Source organism: Ambystoma mexicanum, chromosome 2p, assembly GCF_040938575.1.
Source record: "Ambystoma mexicanum isolate Mex_15411 chromosome 2p, UKY_AmexF1_1, whole genome shotgun sequence".
In the NCBI taxonomy this organism is placed as follows: domain Eukaryota; kingdom Metazoa; phylum Chordata; class Amphibia; order Caudata; family Ambystomatidae; genus Ambystoma; species Ambystoma mexicanum.
In genome coordinates, this window is record NC_090923.1 from 1,148,540,090 (window position 1) to 1,148,564,208 (window position 24,119).

The 24,119-nt window shown below is 46.7% G+C and overlaps 1 protein-coding gene across 7 annotated transcripts in view; it reads left to right on the plus strand.

Moving 5' to 3' along the window:
* The window catches only part of IQSEC2 (IQ motif and Sec7 domain ArfGEF 2), a 1,791,459-nt gene that overhangs the window by 1,691,988 nt on the left and 75,352 nt on the right, over positions 1–24,119 (plus strand). For 6 of the 7 annotated variants that reach the window (XM_069645245.1, XM_069645244.1, XM_069645243.1 and 3 more), the window contains one exon: positions 220–269. The exons of the other annotated variant lie outside the window; for it this stretch is intronic. In XM_069645245.1, the coding sequence (XP_069501346.1) occupies positions 220–269 (50 nt within the window). The remainder of the gene's footprint in view (positions 1–219; positions 270–24,119) is intronic. 7 annotated transcript variants of the gene reach the window in all.

Below are 24,119 nucleotides of genomic sequence, written 5' to 3' on the forward strand. Positions count from 1 at the left end.
CAGACTGGGCTTGCAGACAAGTCATTTCATTCAGAGGAGGGGTTTGGATATTTGTGCATGGGGAGAAGATTTGACTAGCCCTCTTGGCAGTTGATCAGTACATTTTAGAATAATTGAATATGGGACAGGGAATAGAGTGTTTTCTGTGTTGTGTGAATCGTGCTGCCATCTGTGTTGAGCTGCTCTCTCTAACACTTGCATGTCACTAATTCGCTTCAGGGAAGCGGGGACGTCGTAACAGCGTGGGATCCCTAGACAGCACCATTGAAGTAAGTTTGAGTAGTGCATGTGCCTTACACCCTGCGCACCCTTTCCATGGCCCCACCCATCCCACCCATCAGCTCCTCCCTTCTCTTGCTGCTGTTGTATTCCTTCATACAGGGTGAAGTTATATGTTGTTCAAAGGCTTCCATAATGAATAACCATAATCCAGAGTTTGCTGTGTTCCCTCGCTTGTTTTCATATTTGTACCAGCTGTGTTTTGTGAATGATGATGGAATGCCCATGTGCTGTTGGGATGATGGAATCCCTCCAGTTCTGACTTGATTTGCATGGTATCCCTACATGTTTACCGTTTTTGTCCGGGTGTAATCTCTCTTGCTGTTCCTGTTGGAGATGATGTGATCGCTCCAGATGTCCATTCTGCTTGAATTATTTCATCCACACTCATCCTGTTCTGGAACGATGTATCAGTGCTCCGCTTGCAATTAATCTCTTCAGATATTTCCTGGTTGACTGTGCAGTTATACCTCTAATTCTTTTCTGCCGATGTATCCCGTATGTGGTCGGAATGTTGTAACATCCATCTTTTTCTTGATTTGTGGTGATGCAATACCAAAATATAATATGTGTTAAGATGGTATCATTACAACAGATTTTTCTCTCGGTTCCTATGGTATAACCCGAGCAGTTGTTCCTTTGGTTGGCATTCTAGAGTTGACTTAAATCCCAGCCCATTCAGAAATAGGGTGTCTGGCCACTGAATTATAACAGAACAGGTGCAAAGTACCTTAAGCTTATTGACCTGCATGTGATTGTTGGTAGCTCAACTCACTCCTAAGCTAAACCCCTACAACATTGTATGTAGCACAATTCATTTTAGTTTTTCTTTCAATGCCATGGTGAGAGTATTGTGCGGTTCCCAATCGAGATATTATTGAGAATTATTATTAACTTGTCCATATTTTGTTGGATTTATCGCTTTACTATTTTGTTAAATTTCTATCCTTACCTCAGTTCAATTTATTTTGCAGTCTTGCTTGCATTCTTTCATGAGTTTAATGTTGCAGTATTTCACCCATCACCTTTAGTAATAATTGTCCCTAAAATGAGGATGGAAGGCCATCACATTTCTGTTTCTTTCAGTACGCTTGCATAGGTTCCTAAATATATATGTCAGGAAGAAAGAAGATGGGTAAGTCTCGCCTTATTTCCTCAGCCGCTGCAGTGTGCTATTCTAGGTTTCATACCTAGGATTAGTTTAATGTTGAGTCTGAGCTTTGACACAAGGAGCCTTACCAGTCTAAGAACAGTGTGGCCCATTCCAGATTGCATCTGGGGTGCACTTTTATCCTACACCGATTCTTTTTTTAATTAAATTTCTCTAGTGAAGAAGGGGGTAAGTGAGACATTAGGAGAACCAAGTCTTCGGACCCTCTTCGCACTACCAACATCTTTAAACATCTCTGTGGAAATACTAGACACGCGGGCCAAAATAACCAACATGGGTCAGCTGGACACACTGACTATTTCTAAGATCATGAAGACCGGAAAGGTCAATCAGGGTGACCCATTGTGAGCTGGTATGTCAGAGGCCCATACAAGCATCACAGGGCAATTACTTAAAAAGAGCCAATAAATAGTGCACACATTTAATGTCATGGGCCTCGCATCATCTGCATTTGAATTTTGCCCTATAAATCACAAACCTAGCAAGGGAAAGTAGACTGCTAGTTGAGGTTCACAACAAATATGTAAGCCGTGCCCACAGGGACATATTTCGTCTTTGGATCGGTGAGTTCCAGTCCCAGAGGGGTGGTTGTCCTCTGGGAGGAGGCGCTCAGTGCTCTAGGTGTGTGTTCCCTAAGTACAGTCTGAAGAACAGTGTCTTGAAGCCCATTGGGGTCATCCTAATTGCATTGTCGGTGGACATCCAGGCGGTAGCAGCCTTGTAGCAGTTCCTGGTTGGAATAGGTACTCATGCAGCTCTCGTAGGATAGGAGAGATGTTGTCAAAAACATTTCTTTCATCCTGTGATCAGTGGCATGTTGGACGGTTTTTGGAGGAGTTAGGTGTTTGGTTGAGAATCCGACGAGGAGGTCATTACCTTTATCAAGCTGTGGGATTACTAAGCCTTGGACCGTGGTTTTGAAGTCCTGGTGGGGGAAAGGGTTTTATCTTCCAGCTAATTGATACTGGGCAGTCAGCTTTTATTTTGGTAAAGTGTTGCTGGAAGGAGAGCTTGCTGTTGGTAGTGAGCTCCAGCGATTTGGCAGTTGAGGCTAGCTGAGAAGTGATTCCATCAAGCCACCATTGAATGGTTTCCTGGTTAGCTAGATGGCCTTGTAGAACACATTCTATTTCTGTAAGATTGAGCTTCAGGCATGTGCTTGTTATCTGAGGTGGAAGATGCTTTGAGCACAGTTCACCTTGAGGTATAGCTCCCTATTTTCTGCATATTGTTGAAGTGAGAAGTGTGGGTCAGCGTTAAGTGACCCTAGTGGCTACACATAGATATGATGATATGATAGGTTATTTATAACGTGCTTAATACCCAGAAGTTTCCAAGTGCGGACCCGGGGATCGAACCTGTGGTGCTCTGTGTTGTCTTGCTTCCAAGGCGAGCACGTTGCCCGTCAGCTATCCTCCTGAGACTATAGATTGAATATCACTGGGGATTGACTCTTGTGAGAATCCACCAGTGAGCAGATGATGGTCTAGTCTGAAGTTGCCAATCTGCACTTCTTGGTGACTGATTGAGAGATAGGAGGCGGACCAGTTGAGGACTGTGCCTGTGAATCCTCTAGCTGATTATGGCATGGTAGACCATGGTAGCAGTCTTTGTCCTGTACCCAGGTATGAATCCCAATTGGTAGTCATGGCGTAGACCTTGTTGGTTGATCCGATCATGGACTTGGTTGGCCAGTGCTATGTCAATGATTTTGCTAAGGTTAGTGGTGGACCGGTAGGTGAGAAGGTCATCTGGTTCTCATGTGGATTTCTGAAGAGTGATTGGATTAGTTCTGTTTTTGGGCTACTTGGAAAGATTCATTGATTTGGTGAGGCATTCACCCTTTAAAGGAGGGGGTGAAGGCAGTACACTTGGTCTGTTTCATGATATGATAGGTTGAGTATCATTGTATGAGGTGCGATTTAGTGTCACTAGAATGTCAGTGAGGTCCTTTGGACTGGGGGGCCTGATGGCACGCCATGGTTGTGTTTCATGAAGTGTGTTTGTGAATGGGCAAGCAGCAATATTAGAGGCATTGATATGCTAGCTGTCTGATTCTGTCTTTCTTAGTAATGAAGATGTAATTAATTGTATTATGTTTTTCTGTGGACCCCGAGGTTACTGGTTCAGGTAGTGTGTTGGAGTCGTGTTTGACTACTGCACAGAATGCCTTGCTCCTGTTTGCTGCTGTGACGGTTGTGGAGTAATGTTCAGCTTTGACGTTAATGACGAAGGCCCAGCATATGCTCCAGAGAGTATTTAAGTTGAGCAGGTCTTCATGTTTGGGTCAACATTTCTCCTGTGTTTGGATGATATATTTGTTGTCACTGAGTTCCTGAGTATACCATGGAATGGAGGGTTTAGTCCGAGTCTGACATTGCCCTGTGAGGGCATGCACATCTACCAGTTCCATCATGGTGTGTTCAAAGGTTGATATTAAGATTTCAGGGCCAGAGTTGTTTGGACTAACCGTCTTCAATGGTGCAAGACTTTGCTTACACTGTCACTTGTTAGTAGGAAGGGTGAGATGGATGGGGATAGCAGCATGGCCTGCTTAGTCAAGTGAGATAGGGTTGAGGTATTCAACTAGTGGGGAGGCAAAGAAGATGTTGAGTGCGTAGGGAGGTGTTTATTGAGCGTGAAACTGATGCTGATGAGGTCAGTGAGTTCATCGAGGAATGTCCTACACCTGGAAGGCGGGTGATAGATAATCTGGATAGGGGCTCCCTGACTTTGCGATAGTTGGAGGTGGCATGTGAGGACCTCTATGAAAGCCTTTGCCCCATAGTTTTGTATGGTACAAGCACAATCAGATGTACGAGGCCTCCTCCTACCTTCCGCATACGGACAGCATGTTGGATGCGGTACACAGGAGAGATGATGATGCCCAGTACATGGGAGAAGGTGATAATAGATAACTATATCTCAGCGACAAAGGTAAGCTCAGGCCAGGGGTGTTGCTAGGTCTGCAAAAGATCAGGGGCTAAGCTAATGTCAGGACTGGCGGGATTCAGGGCTAGCTATATCCTTTTGGTTGCAGGCCCTGACCTTCTATCCGGGGCTACAACCAAAAGACCCAGGGCTATAACCCCCAAGCCCCCCCAGCAACGCCTCTGCCTTAAGCTATTGTGTGGTAATGAGGCCAGCAATGGTAGCAGGAAGGATGGTTGACTGAGCGTTAATAAGCGTCAGGTGGAGAGAGAGGAATGGCAGTGGTGTGGAGATAAGTGGGATGTGGATGAGTTTAAGAGGACTTGCAGTGCAGTAGTCCAGTGGGCGTTAGTGAGCTTTTCTCCTTGTGATCATGGGTATATTCTGTGACTGCAGGAGACACAAGGGGATGTCATATAAGGCAGGAGTTGTGGTTCTCACTCGTAGGTCCTAACAGGTAATGTCCTTGTCTTCAACCTTAGCTGAGGATGCCAGTGGTGAGGATGCCTGTATAATTCCAGTTAAGTAGTTTGTTGGAAAATGGCGGTGGGCTCGCAGGTGGAGCTGCCTATGTAATCAATGCACCCACAGCACAGCCAAATAGTTGGTTTCCCGAATTATCTGTCGTAAGGTGGGTGTTGGGCGGTGCAGTTGAGAGGCTGAGCTGGTCACATGACCCAGTCACTTCCAGCATTGTAATATTTCAGTGGTCCTCATGTTATGTTATGTGATGTTATGTTACTTGGCATTTATAGAGTGCCTTATGTATCACTGGTATGACTTCAAAGCGCTGGTAGGTCTAACACCCTCGGGAACCATAGTTCAAGTCAGTAGAGAGAGTGTCATATGGTACATGGGTGCACCGGCTATGTGTGCAGCTGGTGTGGTTGTTGGATGATAGCTGCTTTATAGCAATAGGTGTGGTGCTGATGAATCAGTGGGATGTATTCAGTCTGGTGGGTGGATACCTGAACTGGGTTCTGGCTGTGTTAGGCCTGAGGAACGCTTAATCTAGCCGGAATGTGCTCAGCTACCTGTGTTTTATTAGGCTGATGAGGTGTTCACGGGGCTGTGTTCGTATGAGAACAGCTGGGCCAAATTCATCATGGTATAGCTATGTTCTAGTTGAATGATGGTGTATAGATCAGAAATAAGCATAGTGGTGTGATATGGTGGATATCAGTACAAGTGCCTGCCTGAGACCGGAGACGTTAGCAGGACAGTGGGGACATACATAGCCACATACATATATATAACGAGAGGATGGATAGGGTATATATGGGATACAGATACATAAGCGGATACTGGTACATGGCATATATAGGCGATACAGATATTAGGTAGCTTCATGGTGAAAAGGTGTTCTCTATCCGCACCATCTGTATCATCCGCACTATTTGCACCATCCGTGACATCCGTAACATCTGCGCTATCTGTATCATTTGCGCCATCCATAACATCCGCACCATATGCTGCATCCGTTCCATCCATTCCATTCACTCTTTCTGTTCCATCCACTCCTTCCATTCCATCCACTCCATCCATTCCATCCATTCTATCCGTTCCATCCACTCCATTTGTTCCATCCATTCCATTCGTTTCATCCACTCCCTCCGTTCCATCTGCTCTCTCTGTTCAATCTGCTCCCGCCATTCTATCCGCTCCCTCCAATATATCGGTTCCCTCCATTCCATCCACTCCATTCGTTCCATCCACTCCCTTCGTTCCATCCACTTCATCCGTTGCATCCACTCCATCTGTTGCATCCATTGCATCCACCCCATCCGTTGCATCCACTAATCGGCTGCATCCACTCATCCGTTGCACCCACTCATCCGTTCTTTCTACTCTAACCGTTCCATCCATTCCATCCACTCACCCGTTCCATACACTCCATCCGTTCCATACACTCCATGGGTTTGCTCCATTCCATCCGTTTCATCCATTCCATCCACTCTTCCATCCGCACCCACCGTTCCATCCGCACCAACCGTTGCATCTGCGGCAACCGTTCCATCCGCACCAACCGTTCCCTCCCTCCCTCCCTCCTTCTGTTCCATGCGCTCCTTCTGTTCCATGCGCTCCTTCTGTTCCATGCGCTCCTTCTGTTCCATCCGCTCCTTCTGTTCCATCCGCTCCTTCCGTTGCATCCTCTCCATCCCTTGCATCCACTCCATCCCTTGCATCCACCCCATCCGTTGCATCCACCCCATCCGTTGCATCCACCCCATCTGTTCCATCCACCCCATCTGTTCCATCCACCCCATCTGTTCCATCCACCCCATCTGTTCCATCCACCCCATTTGTTCATCCACCCCATTCGTTCCATCCGCTCCCTCCGTTCTATCCGCTCTCTCTGTTCCATCCACTCCATTCGTTCCAGCCACTCCGGCCGTTCCATCCACTCCATCCACTTATCCGATCTAGCCATTCCGCCCGTTCCATCCACTCCGTTCGTTCCATCCACTTCATGGGTTTGGTCCGTTCTATCCACTCCATCCACACCAACCGTTCCATGCGCGCCCACCGTTCCATGCGCGCCCACCGTTCCTTGCGCGCTCATCATTCCTTCAGCACCAGCCGTTCTTTCAGCACCAGCCGTTCCTTGAGCACCAGCCGTTCCATCAGCACCAGCCATTCCATCTATTCCTTTTGTTCCATCCACCCCTTCCGTTCCATCAACTCCATCCGTTCCATCCACTCTGTCCGTTCCATCCACTCTATCCGTTCCATCCACTCTGTCCGTTCCATCCACTCTGTCCGTTCCATCCACTCTGTCCGTTCCATCCACTCTGTCTGTTCCATCCACACTCTATGTTCCATCCACGCCATCTGTTCCATCCACTCCATCCGTTTCATCCACTCCATTCGTTCCATCCATTCCTTCTGTTCCATGCACTCTCTTCATTCATTCAGTCCCTGCGTGTTATCTACTCCCTCAGTTCCATCCACTCCCTTGGTTCCATCCACTCTCTCCGTTCCGTCCATTCCGACAGTTTCATGACCTCCATCCGTTCCATACCCCTTATCCGTTCTATCCGGCTTGGAAGCACGGTGAGCGGGTATAATTGATAGGCGTTCACTCCATCCGTTAAGTCTGTCCGCTTCATCCCAACCTGTGGTTCAGAGCTGAGTTTTTGACTGCTGGAAGGCTAGTTTCAATGCGCATCTTTAGGGTAATCATTGGAGTTATGGGAAGAGCCACGTTTTTAGTTGTTTGCAGAATGACATACAGTCTTCGGTGTGTCGGATGTGAGGGGGAAGTGAGTTCCAAAGAGTGAGGGCCACGGCTGAGAACGAGGATCCTCCGATCCTGACCGAGTTGGTGGTTGGGATCACCAGAAGGAGTGCAGAGCTTGATCTTAGGGTGCGGCGAGTGTGGTACGGTTTAAGCTTGTCTTGCAGATAGAAAGGGTCAGTCTTGTGCACTGCTCGGTGAGTGATGCACAGAGTCTTGAAAGTGGCCCTTCGTCAATTGGGAGCCAGTGCAGAGTTCTGAGAGCTGGAGAGGTGTGGACTCTTGGGCCCAGTGGTAGTAGCAATTTGGCGGCAGCGTTTTGTGCTTTGTAATTTGGTAAGGTGGTATGCCCGGACTCCGAGGTAAAGAGAGTTAGTATAGTGCAGTCCTGACATTACAATGGACATAACAGGGGCAACTCTATTGTTCGGAAATGAGAGGTAGGGAACAGACCCCCAAAGGATCCTGCAAAATAATGTTCAGTCTGGAATTACAACACAAAAAATGTCAAATTAGAAAAATACAAATAATGGTACACCTAATACGTGAAGAAGCTTTGTGCACATGCCATATCATCCCAGGGAAAAGGTTGCTATGAGGTCCATTCAACCGTGCATGATGAGACAGTGGTGGTGAGGTAAAGGGAAGTATTTCGTAGGTGTCATAGGCCCTCATACCGAGTAGGGCGGTAAAGGATACCGGGCACCGGTAAGGAGACCGGTGCCAGTAATCCCTTACCGCCCTACTACGAGGTCCCTTAGCGGGTCCCTTCCTTAACGCCTGGTCTGACCAGGTGTTATGGACGGGACCCGTTAAGGGACCTGGGCGCAAATAACGGGCTTGGCATACGCCGGCCCGTTATTTGCGCCCTCCCCATTCCCATTGAGCCAAATGGGGGCTCAAATGGGAATGGGGAATGGTTTGGTGAATGGGGACTTACCGGTCCCGCCAAGGTCTGACTAGACCGGTAAGTCCCCATTGCACCAAACCGGACACGGTACCGTTATTGGTGGCAGTCATGGCGCAAATAGCGCCATGACTGCCACCAACCTCAGTATGAGGGCCATAGTATCCCGTATAAAGCAACATCTCTTAGGATTATCTTAATGAAAGCAACTCAGTCTTTTTCCCTAGTCATTAAGATGTATTTGCACATTAGTAATTGCATTGGTATTTACACTGATGTGATAATGGTAATTCCCTCGTCTTCCTTTCTGGCCCATCCTAATGTTTTTTAGCCAAATATTTATGGCTCAGATGACCAGAGTTTCAGGCATTGGAAAAGGACACTGGAGACCCACTTGTAAGCAGGTCTTTTGTTAGTACTTCCTATGTAGTGCTACATTCTGCTGACTTTTATGGCTTAATCATGTTAGCTTTGCTAATTGAAGCCTTTCTCAAATATGCCCAGTGTGTGCTTATATGCACTTTGCCCTTACCCATTCTATAATAATTCAAGCCAGGCTTCCGCGTCTATCAATTGATGAAATAGTAAACAATGCCATTACCCTTCACGATATATATAGATGGTTGCATAATACATTTTTGGGGATTTGTATAATGCGTATTCAATTCCAGTGTAGCTTCTGCATTTTAGTTGTTTCTGATCTATCTGTGGTAATGAGTTTGTTAGTGTTAAGGGATAATTCCAGTTTTGGTGTTTCAACAGTCTCATTTTATGGGCCCTCTGCATTTTTTTTATTTTTCTCCCTTTTATTCTTTTTGTTTTCTAATACTTTTTGGGGTCAGAGAGACTTCTGTTGAAGTCTCCCGGCCTCTACATCTCTTTTTTACATATTAAGGGTATTTGGTCCTGGGTGGCCAATAAGGCTATCAGTTTCAGGGGTGCTTTGTAAGCACCCCCTTTCTGCCCAAGGATGATTATATCACCCTACACTCGTTTTAGGGGTATGCTAGTGGCAATTAATAATTAGTTTTTGCTTCACCACCGGTGCAAATGTACTGCAATAGTAGACCATTTCACCTTTATGGTAGACATTGGGGTAATATTGTTGTTTTAAGTGCTAATATTGCCCATTTTGTTTTAGTGGCTTTTTTGATAAGGGAAACGACAAGGCAAGCCCAAAATAGACGTTCTGCCTATGTGGGCTCTGAGAGCCTGCAACGGCAGCCTGCATAGTGGTTTTAACTGGTTTAGACTAGTTCCTCGTTCTGGGCATGACACTACCTTTCCTGTGGGGATGGGCCTCAGTGTTTCGTGATTTCTGGGGGCAGCCTGATTGGCTGGCCACCAAAACCTTTGTTTTAAATCTGCTAAGTGGATTGGTGGGCTGGCAGAAGCCAGCCCTTGTAAGTGATGGCACACAAAGGGGAAACCCTTGTCCCTACACTCACTTCTGCTAGATTATTGGAAGATAAGCAGGTCTGCTTACCTGCTGGACGATTTGGCCACTGAAAAACCATTGTAGCCGATTTTCAGAATCAGTCTGGCCCTACTGGTGGGACGGGTGCCCCTTGCCTGTACTCTGATTTGCATTTTCGAGTGCTGGGCATCCTTTCTGGGTCATCTTCATCATCATGCTGCTGGTCCTCCTCATCTGCTTGGGCAGGTCTTCCATCGTGGGGCTTTATTCTGGGCTGTTTTACCTCAATTTACTGCAGTTTACGATCAAGGTCTGCAGTCTTGGTTTTGGAAGCCGTCACACACCCCACCAAATCTGCCTGCTTGTCTGGGCTAGCCTGGTTCACCACCACTGTTGTCCTGCTGCAGGGGTGGGTTTTGCTGGTGTGACATCAATGTTTGCTTGCTCAACCACCACACACTGCCTTGTGAAGAGTCCTCCATCCTCCTGGAGCCATCTCTGTCACTGATTCAGCTTCTGAATGGTGTGTCCCACTCCTATGAAGGATGATTGTTCTGCTTTTGAGCCATCCGGGTCACCATTGGCTGAGGGTTCCTTCATTTCGCCTGGTAAAAAGAAGCCTTTACTTACACAGTTGTTTTGTTTTACAGGAGCAGTTTTTCAGGAACCAGAATTGAAGTACTTGCCTCTGGATCCTGGGTTGGAGGGTTATTTACGATGCTCACCCTTGGCGTTCTTCCTTGCCTGTGGTTGTCGGGTTCTGCAGGTCCTCTTAAACCGGTTAACATTGGGGACTGAATTCTGCTTTACTTCTCTGCTACTGGGTTACCACCTTTCTTCTGGGTTACCCATGGTGTCCCATGGGGTTGATTACTTTCTTTTGGGTACCTTCAGACCTTGGGGGCTCATCATGAGTTTGGCGGTATACGTTAAAAGTAGCAGTAACAGAATTATTGACACTTTCAGTGCAGCAGAAAATAAGGAGTTTGCGTTAATTCAGCCGCCGTAAATAGCCCCGGCGGAATTACTGCCAACAAATGTTTACACATCAGCCAACCTGGCCAACGTAATTGACGTTCTGGACTGCACCCATGTGCCATTGGTCACCCCAGGCAACAGGAAGCAGTATCTGTCCATGAATGTCCAAGTCACCTGCAATGCTGACCTTGTGATCACACACTGTTGTACCCGCTCACCTGGTTTGACACACAATGCCATGGTCATGAGGAACAGCACACTGCCTACATCATGGAAAGCCACAGAGGCCAGCGGACATGGATACTCTGTGAATACAAGTGCCATTACACAAATTGATATTGCAGCACCAGTGAAATGCCATGTGAAAGGGGCAGGGGGACATTACCACAACCGAACAATGCATGCCCTGTCAAGGCCCTGTACAGGCGGGACCTGCCCTCACACCCCACACATGACAGCCACCAACCCTCAGGACAGTGCAATAGTGCATTGGCAATGCATATTTCCCCAACAGGCAAGCAATGCACACACACACAGAACTGCAGGAGCCACAATGCAATTGAACACATCCCTACACATCGAATCTATCAGTTCAACCCTGAACAAAGATAATGCAACACTGGCAGAGAGTAATGTGATGTACTCAGGTGACCATGTATGTGAAGCCATAATGGAAGGAGCTCAGACACAACAAACCTGCACAAGTACAATTTATCCCCATCAGGGCACATGCATGATAGCACGCACAGGCCCAACAAAGGCAACACACGGACCATGAAAGCGACAAGTGCTGGCTGTGAGCTGTGTGCATGGTGTAACACGGCAATGCATATGTTCCTCCATGGTAAATGACTACATTCAAGTACTGTGATGGCAAATCATGTTGTACAACAATTCATGAAAAATGCATGCAGAGAGTGACCATCCACATGCCCTTTGAAAAGGCAACACATCCACAATGCAATGTGACAGACCCCTGTGAGCTTTGCCCTGGCAGGTGACCCTCATCTACTGTGGCTAATGACACCTCTGTGGAATCCACGTACGCCACCAGAGGTGGCCTACAGTGAGGCACAAGGCTGGGCCAGGCTGCGCATAGAGCGGGCATTTGGCGTGCTGAAGGATAATTTTCAGACCAGTGGGGCGTTGATGTACAGGCCAGAGAAGGTTGGACAAATATTTCTTGCCTGTGCCATGCTGCACAACATCTACCTCAGTCAAAATGTCCTCCTGCCTCCTGTTGAGTAAATGCACTACCTGCATATGCAGTGCTGCCACACAGTGAGAAGAAGGAGGGAAGGGATGGTTGTCTGGTGCGGCAATGACTAATAGACAATTATTTCTGATCACATCGATAATCACCTGCTGCTCACCTTTGTATATGGCCATGTATTGAATAAATCACATTCACACAATGAGGAATGTCCTAGCATTGCTTCAAATTAACAAATATTTAATACATAAGTGTGTCAAAAGTCATACCCAACACACCCTCCCCACCAACCTCCCCAGCACACCCTTCCCACCCACATCCCGCCCCTCCCCAACATCCATCCCCAACACACCCTCACCACCTCCCTCCCCAACACCCATACCCACCCACCTCCCACGTGCCCGGTGAGAAAAGGTGCAATGCAGCGTGTCCCTCATTTACTTTGCCTCTTGTCCTGCATTGACTCAGTGAAGCTGATATGCCCTCTGTGAGCTCTCTCACCCTCTGTCCCACCCCAGATAGGGCGGCAGTTGCCACTGACTATGGTCTTCAGTCCTCGTCCAAGGACCTCACAATCCTCTGAGGCGCCCTGAACAGAGTCACTGATTTCCTGGTGCTGGACCTCAGTGTCTCCATGTTCACCTGTCGCCGCTCCACTGTGTCCAGTCTCCTCCAGTTTGCCTCAAGAGAATGATGTGCAATTAGTAGTGGGCTATGGGAAGGGCTGTGACTGAAGCAGAGGGACCCAAAACCCCTGTGACCTCCACTTGCATGGTGTCATTCTCCGATTCCGGGTCACGGGGGACATGTACCTGGCAAGACAACTTACGTATTCTTCATGTAGATCCTTTGCTGCAACTTTCTTATTGTTACTTGTTTTATTGGACCTAAAGATGGATCTTTTCTCCATAGTTTTCTGCCCCCTCCCTTAGACATGCTGGGCAGTGTGACTCAACTGAAGGGCCCAGGCTTAGCTTCCTCAAGCATTATAGGAATGGATACGCTGGACAGACGGCTTCAAGAAGTATCCAATTAACTTCTCCTCGATGCCAGGAATAAAGGATGCATGAATAGGGTGTCTGGGATTCACTCTGAATCCACATTTTGCATGTTTGCCCCAAAAGAAGGCCAGGAAAGTTTTAAATGTGAAGATCACTCATGATTGGGTGCTGCCAAATATTTTAATATTAAAGAGTGTCTAATTGGTAGCTGTGTATGAATCCAGCTGCCAAGAGCTGTATAAGAATAGTGGTATGCTACCTTTGTCAAATGCTAGGATTCGTTCCAAAGCAGCTGGAAGAACTCCTCTGTGCCTGGCATCTTTGTCATCTCAGAGGTTATGTACATGTCTGCCCTATTCAGGTTATTGACTTTCAGGTTGGGTTCATTTCTGGCATTGTAGGCAGCCATCATCAAGAGCTTGGCCTTTTGCAAATGTTTGGTCTTTCTCTAAACATAGAAAGGTCAAAGATGAAACCAGCCGTGTCTTTTCAGTTTGTTCGGTCAGAAAGTAATTTTTCTTGCTATCCCGTTTAATCCTCTTCACCTTTTGCTATATGCCATAAGGGACAGGTTACTACATAGGTGTCCTATTTTGTCCCAGAGGGTGTCCCCTTACCTTGAACGCCTGCTAATGTCACTGGCTGGTAGCAGCTTTATACTTTTTATTTGGCTGCACATTGTTGTAGCCTGTTTACCTAATTGATATTCACTTGATCGCTAAACAGGAGCAAAGTGACTACCAACAGATTTTTAAGCTGTGTGATTTAGCCATTTTGTTTTGTGGCTGTTCCTTGTGTGCATGTTTTCTTGGCAAGGAATTACCATTTTGGCAGTTTCTGCTTACACAGGCCAGCTCCAGACCCCTAAAGGTTTCCTTTGTGCAAGAAGCATCCATTTCGGACTGGATGCAGGTCTCTCAGATGCCCCCATCTGCACCCCTGAGTGTAGGCTCGTGAAATTGGAGTTTAGCAGCTTGTGACAGTAAACACATACACACGGCGAAGGAAATCACGACGGGTAGAAAATGGGGCACTTTTGTAGTAGTCATATGTGCTACTTAGGATAGCATGTAAAATACAGTCAGAGTAAAGGTTTCCTGGTCTGCAAAAATAAGTTAAGATTCTAAAAAGCCAGCAAACCATCAAGTGGACTGTAACATGGTCAGCTAAAGGCGTGTTCAAAACTTTGGATGTTATACACAACCTGGAATGTTGTACGTCCTCCAACTCACACTGCTCTAACTATTTGTTTAAAACATGGGACACACACTGCACCTTATTCCCAGGAATCCATCCAGGGCCTCTTGAGTGTCCCACAGGGAGTTCAGAGTCAACTTGACTGACTAAAAAAACAGAAAAGCTTCTGTTTGGCATTGTGTTCCATTCTCTAAAGGCTACTTTGCAGAAATGCAAGTCCCCTCGAGGACTATGTATGGACGTGCTGCCTCAGGCGCCCATCACAGACCTCACTCTAGTTGGACATTTCTTCCTGGTGTTCAGAATATGCTGGACATATATTTATTAAATTGGGCATTTGTGAGCCTATTACACCTGATCTGCGGTTTGGTCATTAACCCCCCTGTGTATTGCAGAGTTTGATTTAATATATGTTGCCTAATGCATAAATCTTTGCATGCCATTTGCTCTAGATTCATCACTGATAAAATATCCAGATAACGCTCGAAGTGGACTCTGCAAATCTCTCAAGGCAGACTCTTGCAAGTCCTTTGGGTCAGAACAGCTTGCCTGGGGTGAAGCGGTCGATCCTTCTTTCTCTGGTTTAGCTTCCGATGTTTGGAACACCCTCTTAAAAATATTCTGACTTCGGGGTGCTTACATAAAACTTTGTTGACCTTTAAAGTATTGACTGGTTGCTTTGAAGCCAGAGTCTGGGATGATGTTTTTGGTCTTGTTACCTGAGTAAGCACGAAGATACCATTTTTCTACATAAAATCAAATAACTTGTGAATGGAGATTAGATCTTGACCACTAAATAATTCTCAGGCACCCCTGAGCTCAATCCTTCTTGTCTCTGGGGATTCACCTCGGTCTTATTTTTGCTGTTCAGTAACTTCTCCTTTAGCTGCCAGATACATTTCCTCTGCTCCTTCTAAATGCGGTTCTTTTTTCCAGTGACTACTCATCTGGTTTGCACTGAAATGTATTGGTGAAATCTCCCTTAGTTAGTCCCACAGACTTCTTTTCTGACTTCTCATCATTGAAGTGGGACAGATTAATTCTTGGCGCCAGTCCATGACCCCAGTCAACCCTCTAACATAGCTACATACTGTGTTTTCCGATGCTTTCCAGCATGCTGCCTACAAAACTGTAAGAACATCTCCCTTCATCCAGGTAACCATACAGTTGTCCTTTAATCTCTCCTTCTGACTTTCTTTTGCTCGGCATATCTAGGGTCCCATTCATCAGCGCCTTGGGATTTGCTCTATAAATTCTCTGGCCACTTATTGGCCATTGGCACTTTTCAATGGCTGCTTTGAGACTTTAGAAGTTGTCATTGGCTGTCCTTTTTCAGGCACAGCCTTGAAACATTATCCCCATAACACCTCCTCCTTCCCCAGCTATAATGCTGTTACAGGTAAACTTAGCCATTAAATCATTGTTTGGTTTAAAATAACAGACTGACTGTGCATTGTGAGGTTGGCATCATGGAAGGTGACACAGACAACAGATTCAATATATAAAAAGGCTTTTTATTAAAGACAATGTTAGGATGGAGTAAGGCCCAACTTGCCCTATGCTAGGGTGGGATTCCCCTACCTAAAGAAACTAAGGAAAGTCTGTGTCATTAGTTTCAACTGAAAAGTCTGTCCTTGTCCAAAAAATATGTTTGCCCTCACAACTAATACAGAACAATGTGTAGGGATGTCAACCATAAGCTAAGCAGTGTTCCAAAAGTAAAGTTCTGAGCTATTTCCAGCTCAGGCTTATTCTTCAGCCTCTTTTCCCCAAATGTCAACCAGTCACTCACAACGTTCAATTTACCTTCTTTTGGATTTGAAGTAATAAAGTTCCACTTCCACACTTTTGTAAATGTCAGGATGCCTTTCCCCAAGTTCATTATAGTTCCAGTGCAGCACGTCTCAGGATTCTCTTCCTCAAGTTCAATGTCGAAGAATGTCACAAAATAAGCATTTTTAAGCTTTATTCTTTAGAATGTGTTTCACCAATTCTTTACAGCTCAGGGTTCCCTTCCCCAAGTCTGGTGTACACCAATGGTAGCTTTTCATTTGATATACCAGCAAGTTTTCCTGTTAGCTTATAGGGATTCTCTTGTCTTGGCGCATTTTTTAAACCACACGGTCCACCCATTACAGGTCACACAACCAGCAACCTTGCATTCGCTTTCAACAGTTCTTTATTCAGCATGTAGGAGTTCTCTGGTCTGGGCGCAGGTTTGGCTCACACGATCCACCCATTGCAGATTGTGCAACCAGGAACTTCAAGCTCTTTTTGAGTAGTTCAATATTCAGCTAAACCAGTGGATTCTTAAATACAGCTCCACAACTTCACTAAGCAAGTAGTTTCGCAAATCAGTTCCACAACAAACACTGGTTCAGCCTTGACCTTTCAGTTCATATTTCAATCGTAACAGGTTTGATATTGGCATTCAGTTAGATGCTCAAGGTAATCGTTTTTTCCTTTTTCAATAAATGCAACTTAGCTTGTTTCATTCAATTCGGTATTCAAGAAATGCATCTTTACTTTTTTCATTCAATGCATTATTCAATAGATGCAGTGTTGCATGTTTCATTCAAATCAGTATTTAATACATGCAACTTTGCTTGTTTCATTCAATTCATTATTCGATAAGTGCAGTTTTGCTTGTTTCATTCAATACGGTATTCTAGAAAGGCAACTTTGAACTCTGTCATGGACCGCTATTATATTTACAGTTTCTTGGGAGCACCTGGGTGATTCCAATGTCCCTTTCACTTACCAGAACCCGGCAGCTCCTCTGGGCAGCTTCTTCCCAAGAGGTTATTGTTGGCTTTTTCTTACTGCATTGTATGCAATGGCTGATTGTGATTGCACAAGTACACATATGCTAACTATGATGTAACCTTCTCGTAGCAAGTTACTTGATTAAATATGCACTTCTAGTAAAACTAACAAGGAACAGAATCATGTTTTGAATGACTGATCACAGGCATTGAATGCACAAGTGTGAGGGGTCACCCTATCATTTCTTGTACACATTTTCAGACCGATGTTACGGTCTTCCCCCCACCCGATGCTAACAGTGCCTAGTTTTCGGAAGAAAAATATTACTAACATGGACAAACAGATTGGCACAGTGACACTTGGTAACCAACACCACCCATTTCTTTAGATCTGTCTGCCCAATGCCGACAGGGGTGGACTGGCCCATAGGGAACTCTGGAGATTTCCCGGTGGGCCTCTGCACCCTGGGCCTCTTTTGTGTGGTATTTCCAAATGTTCTCATAGGAAAAGCATTGGGCTTGCTGAAAATGTTTCATATGGGGCCACTTTGAACATTATTTCCAGGGCCTCTTTTGGTCCCCAGTAATTATTTCCAGGGCCTCTTTTAGTTCCCAGTCCACCACTGAATGCTGATCACCTCAACGTCTTTGGCATCTCGATGGCATACTCTATGCTTCTCTCACTAGTGAATCTGTCTGTTGCCAGCATTTTGCTGCTGTGATACCTGTTGTTTTGGAGTATCACTCCGCTTTCCCTTTTTTTTTTCCTTTCTCTCTGAACTTTCTCATGGTCTGTTTCCTCTACCCCACGCACACTTACCTGCCACTGGGATTCTGTGCAGCCAAGTGCCATTTCATGTCTTCTTTCTGGTGGAATTCTGCTGGCCTTTCCAGTAGTGCGACATGCCACAAGCCTTCTAATGGTGTTTTACATGCCAGAGTTGACCCGCCTGGATGAGGTCATAATACCCAAATATTACCAGATAAACAGATCTTAAAGACATCCATTGCTAGAATCATAAGGTCATGTTTCCTTCACTTCCCTGAAAGAAACTGAGGCTCATTCAATCAGGATTGAACTAGCATCGGTTGACTTCCAGATGCATTTCTCGGTGTACATCTGGTAGCCTATGTGGCTACTCTGCCCATCTTCTCAAATGATCAGTTTCTGAATGCCTCATTCAGGACCAGTGTACATCTTGACCACGCTGTTTTTTTGCTGCACACTCATTTGCTTGTGATAATGATCTCGCACATCGTATTTATCTTCTTGTTAGTACAACGAGACGTATGTATAAGAATTGATTTTTTACAACCTCAGTATCTCTAAACTCTGCCAAATTCCTCACGTTAGATCTGAAAGGATATACACGTGTGCCACTGATGCACACTTTGGTTCTTTGTTTCTGGAAACGCTTAATATATCGTTGTTATTAAAATAACAAAAGAAATCAAAAACAATTTTGAAACAATAGGGGGTTATGGTGTGTTATATAGGCTACCATGCCTTCCGGACCCTTCAACGTGCTTTCAGGTGCAGACACTGCACAATTCTGCAATTCCAGGGAAAGGCAAGGTTAATAGAGAGCTGCAGTAAACAGCATGTGCCTCAGTACACCACACAGTCTGTGTGCTTAGGTCCTGAGAGGGTCTGAAGCCCCTTGCATGCTTTGGGAAACAATTGCAAGTCAAGTCACACAGGGGCAGAAGCATCCTGGATCTTAGTAACTGTAGAAGGCATTGGGACCACCATGACGGTAACCTTTCCTAGGTTATGGTTTAATCAGCTGCTTCTTGGTTTAAATGGTGCAATTTAAATATGTGGTATTATTCTAGCTGTCTTTGGAGCTAGGAAAGTTTAATGGCAATAGCTGTTTGCTGCTTTGGCATGAGGCGATTTTTTCTTTACTCTCCAGCTGCTTAATTGCCTAATGTGTTGCCGTCTGTGGAATCTCAAAAGTGGTTTGCTGTTTTGACATGGTATATGTTTAGAAGCTGATTCCTGGATTTGTATCATGATATCCTATCTTTTTTGGAGTTGGGATGGTTTATCAATAGTAACTATGTACAGTTATGGCAAGTCATAACCTGGGCGTCTCTCTCCTGGTGTGTCTTGGTGGTGCCTTTTTATCTGTTTACAGGTGTACAATAGTAGAAATGTTGCAGTTATGTGTTGGTTATAGGTGATATAATCTTACCGCTTTTGTCTGCATGTTACCCTGCTTGCTGCTCTGAATTATTGCTCTGTGTTTTGTGTGTCTTGTCCATCCTGCAAAGCTGGCACTCAACCTATGCATGTCTACCCTATTTCCTAGAACAAACCCCATATTCATTTTATCCCTACGCATGCATCGCTCCCCAGCTAGCCATGTTTCCCCCAGGCCCCACGCACCCTGTGTTGCACCTCCACCCCTCACCCCTTCCACAAACCTTTACTAATGCTTGGGGTTTCATTGGGCAATACTGCTAATATCAATTAACTTTTGTTTTGAAATTATAGTTCCATACAGCAGCAATGCAATATGACTGAAATTCACCAATAATAGATACATTAAAACAGTGCTCATACAAACAGGTAAAACTCCTTATGATGAATACCTTTCGTTAAATGTGTCTTCATGGAATTAGTTAACCGTGTGCTCTTGCATTGAACTCTTCCCCACCTGGTTGGGAAGAGCTGATTCTGCAAGTTATGAAAGGGACTATGCTCGAACAATCTTCCCTTCAAAACTAATCATTCACACACACAGCAAATGTTTTTTTAATAAATATAGGCCGGCTCTAAAACTGGTGTCCCTGCTTGCTAATCCCTAATGTGGGGCGGTTTCTTTGCTCCTCACTCCCATTTGACCTTTGATATCGAGTTGCTCCATTACTGTTACAGGTAAGTGGCTTGTTTCTTTCATCATGGCTGGCCTCGAATATCATTGCCGAAATGGTTAATAGAAAGTAGGGCATGGACCAGGATTGTCCAAACAGCCATCTGGCATATTCCAATAGTTGAAGAGGATTCCCAGAAGACATCTTCTGATCCTCAAATAAGAGATGACTTTGTTCATGCAAAATAAATGTCATGGTATCCAAGGGGCTAAGGAACCTATGCATCCTATTTCTGATTTGTTTTAAAACGCTCAGAACAAATATGTAATTTGATCATGTTCCCAAACTTCCAGACGTTTTTGCATACTACATTTACAATTAACGCTTCCATGTATCCTTAAATGAGGGGTGTTCTGTTCCCTATGTTTGTAGGATGCCTTATTTCAGATTCCATAACATGGCTGTCATAACCAGAAGCTAAGACTTTAACTTACAGAGGGACATTATTAATCCAAGGGTCTTCCTTTTAGCATCATATCTCAAACAAGTTATTTTAAAGGGGATGGTGGTGGTAACAGAGCGCCTTTGAAGACAAAGCCATCACTTGTATTATATATCTGAATGACATGGTTGAAAAAAGGAAGGCCATCCAGCCATGCCTATTGACCTATCAGAGCTACATGATTGCAGAATGAATGCCCTGATTATAGAGCAGCAAGCAATCAATGCTTGTACTCCTTGTACTCTCACATACTTCATCAGATTGTTTAGGGATGGGATTGTGTCAGTTCTGGTCCTGAGATATTGCTTGGGTTCTTAATCAGGGGTCCTCTGGCTCCAGGAGAGATAGGGTGTATGTGTCCTCCATTGGCTCCAGTGTGCGTTTTGTCCCTTCTGCAACAGGCTATTCTTGGCTTGCTGATGCACAACCCCTGGGCTGGATCTCGTCTTGGGCATCCCCTCTCATGTCCCCAATGGACTTGTTGCTCTTTATGCTGCACCTATGTGGTAAAAGGAAACCTTACATCACTGCTACCTACAAAACACAGCAGATGTATGGGATTTGGCCCCATTAGTTCCTACTTGAGAACTTTTGGAAAGGCTTTAATCGCCTTCTACATTATTTACTGAGGTACTTGACTTGAACTGAGACTTTTTTCCCGGGTCCCCCATAAGTCTGTGACATTATTAGGGAAAATACTTCAATTTAAGAATGTACCAGTTATTTGTTGTAGGTATTAGTCTAATCAATTGCTGCTGTTCACTTTGTGCCTAGAAAGTAATAGTATTAGAGTAACCACTAGTGGTGACATTGTTTCTAAAGGCAAACTGGGACCATTCAGGCCTAGTATTCAAGTCAAATGTGTAATGCTTATCGTGTTGGCCCTTTAAGCATGTTTACTAACCTATCTGTTCGAGGGGATTGGGTCAGCCGACGTATTCCATATCTATGACATGTAATCACCACAGCTGTGCTGCTTCGGAAACTTTTTTCGGCGTCTGCGTCCTGCGTCGATGACATTGATGCGCCGTCGTCGAGGACCTCCTCCGACATCCGACGTCATCCGATGTGATAAGTAGGACGCACGACGCCCGTAGCCTCAGTTCCGTTTTTTCCGCGAACGTGTTGCTTTGTGAATCTCGGTTAACGTCTCGACTCTTTGGAGTTCTGTTCTTCTCGGTTCTTTGAACCTGTTCGTTTTTGTGAAAATCCTTCGTGTGAAGATGTCTTCTACTTCGTCTTCGACCCCGCGTCTGGGCTTCAAGAAGTGCGGGGAGTGTAGGTCCAAGATGTCGGTGACAGACTCGCACAACGCCTGCCTCTGGTGCCTCAGGGAGGCCCACGACACGGATGACTGTATCGACTGCCAGTCGCTCACGTCCAAAGCCTTACGCGAACGTAAGAAGTTGTTGTCGGTAGGTCGGGTGTCCAAGCCCCGGAAGTCGAAGTCTGCGGAGCTTTCGACGGATGATTCGAGAGGTGACTCTCCGCGTCATCGTCGGAAGTCTCGTGGGTCTCCTTCTAGGAGTCGGTCTCGCCACTCCTCAGCCTCTTCGAGGCATTCTCGGAAGCGCCAACACCGGTCGTCTTCCAGGTCCTCTTCGGAGGACTCTGCCCGGCACGTCGCTTACCCCACCAGCCGTGTGACGCCAGAGGAATGGGCTTCCTTCGGGAAGAAAATGCTGGCGATTCTCGAGTCGCAGGGTACTAAGCCGTCCGCGCCCCCGAGTGGGGTCGGTCGTGAGAGGTCGCAAGAGTGGTCGGCACGAGTCACGGGAGAGGTCCCGTTCGGACAAGGAGACTCGTTCTCGACGTACCCGTTCCAGGTCCCGGTCCTCGACGCGTTCGAGACTGTGTGCACCTGTGAGGTCTTCGAGGATGACATCGACGTCTGAGGCGTCGAGGGCGTCGACAGGCTTTCTCGAGGCTCCGGCTCCGAGGAAGTCCTCGAAACCGTCGACGCTCAGGTTGTCGAAGGACACGCTCGGGGCTCCGGCTTCGAGGGCTGTGTCGACGCCGCCGATGCTGGCGGCACTGCATCTGACGTCGACGCCGATTTCCTCGACGCAGATCCTCCCGGCACCGATGCCTGTTCTCTCGACGCCAGCGCCGATTCGCTCGACGCCATCGACGCCTTTCGTGTCGGAGGTACCCCGTGGCACGGGGGAACCCCCTAGGAAGGCTCTGGTTAAGAGCAAGCACTCTCGGGTGCCTTCTTTTCGCCACCTGGAATATATTTCAGAGGCGGATGAGGATTTTGATGGCCTGGTTCCTAGTCAGGTTCCAGATGAAATTGTCTCGGGCCATAGTCAGTTTGACGATTTGAGGCAGTCACTGCATGATGCCAGTGGACTGGACACCTCTCCGGAGGTGGAGTTTTTTAGGCCTGAGCCTGGCTCTCATGCCGATTCCTCGTACCGGCGCCTTATGGCTAGGGTTTCTGAGTACTTGGGATGGTCTGCTCCCCCAGGGGAGTTTGTGCAGGATGATCTAACGGACATCCTTGATGTTGGTCCCCCAACTGACCCGGTACTGCCGTTCCATATGGCTTTACAGAGAAGGGTGGCGGCGGCTTGGACTGCTCCGGAGAGTCTCCCGGCGGTGGGCAGATCCTTGTTGCGAAAATACCGTCCAGCCAGTAGCGACCCCTGCTACTTGACCAGGCACCCCACTCCGGAGAGTTTGGTGGTGCAGGCGGCCACGGCCCCGGCAAAGCAGGCGTCGTACCCTACCATCCCTCCTGATAGGGACGACAAACGTTTTGATGGCTGGGCGAAGAAAGTGTTTTCTTCTGGTGGTATGGCGCTTCAGGCGGCCAACTCCATTTGTGCCTTGTCTCGTTTCACACACACTCTGTGGAACTGTGTTGCGTTAGCGGCTGAACATATTCCCGAAGGGGACGAACAGGATGGTTTCCTTGCTATGGTCCAGGATGGTAAGGATGCCATGTGTGAGTCCGTTCAGTCGGGTTTGGACTTAGCTGAATGCGTCAGTAGGTCCAAGGTGGCGAGCACCGTGATACGCAGGTTTGCGTGATTGCGGAAGTCGGGGTTTGCTCCTGATGTGCAGTCCCGGCTCCTCAACATGCCCTTTGACGGTGAACACCTTTTTGGCAGCAAGGCTGACGAGAGCCTTGAGAGGTTGCAGACCTCAAAAGCTGCAGCGAAGTCGTTGGGCGCTGCAGTTCGCCAACCTCTGCCTTTTCGTCCTAGGGGACAGCAGTGGAGGGGTGGTTCCTTTCGCTATTACTCGTCCTTCAGTAAAGCGAGAGGAGCTGGCAGTCAAAGAGGCCAACGCAGGGGTACCAGAGGTGGACGACAGGGTACCCGTGGTGCCAAGGCCGCTCGGGCAGTTGCCTCTTTGCCCTCAGGTAACGCCGCAGCCGCTCCCACTCAGTCATGAGGCCATGTCCCATGGTTCGCCGGTTGGGGGAAGGCTGGCGCAGCATCTTGTAGAGTGGCAAGCCATTACTTCAGATGTGTGGGTTCTGGAGATCATAACCCACGACTACTGTCTTCCCTTTCGGCACAGGCCTCGCGACAATCCACCGGGGAACCTCTCTTTGCAGAGCCCGGATCCGCTCCTTGCGCAGGAAATTCAAGCCCTGCTGGAGAAAGGCGCCTTAGAACTGGTGCCTGTAGCGGAGAGGAACAAGGGATGGTATTCCCCTTATTTTTTGATTTCGAAGAAAGACGGGGGA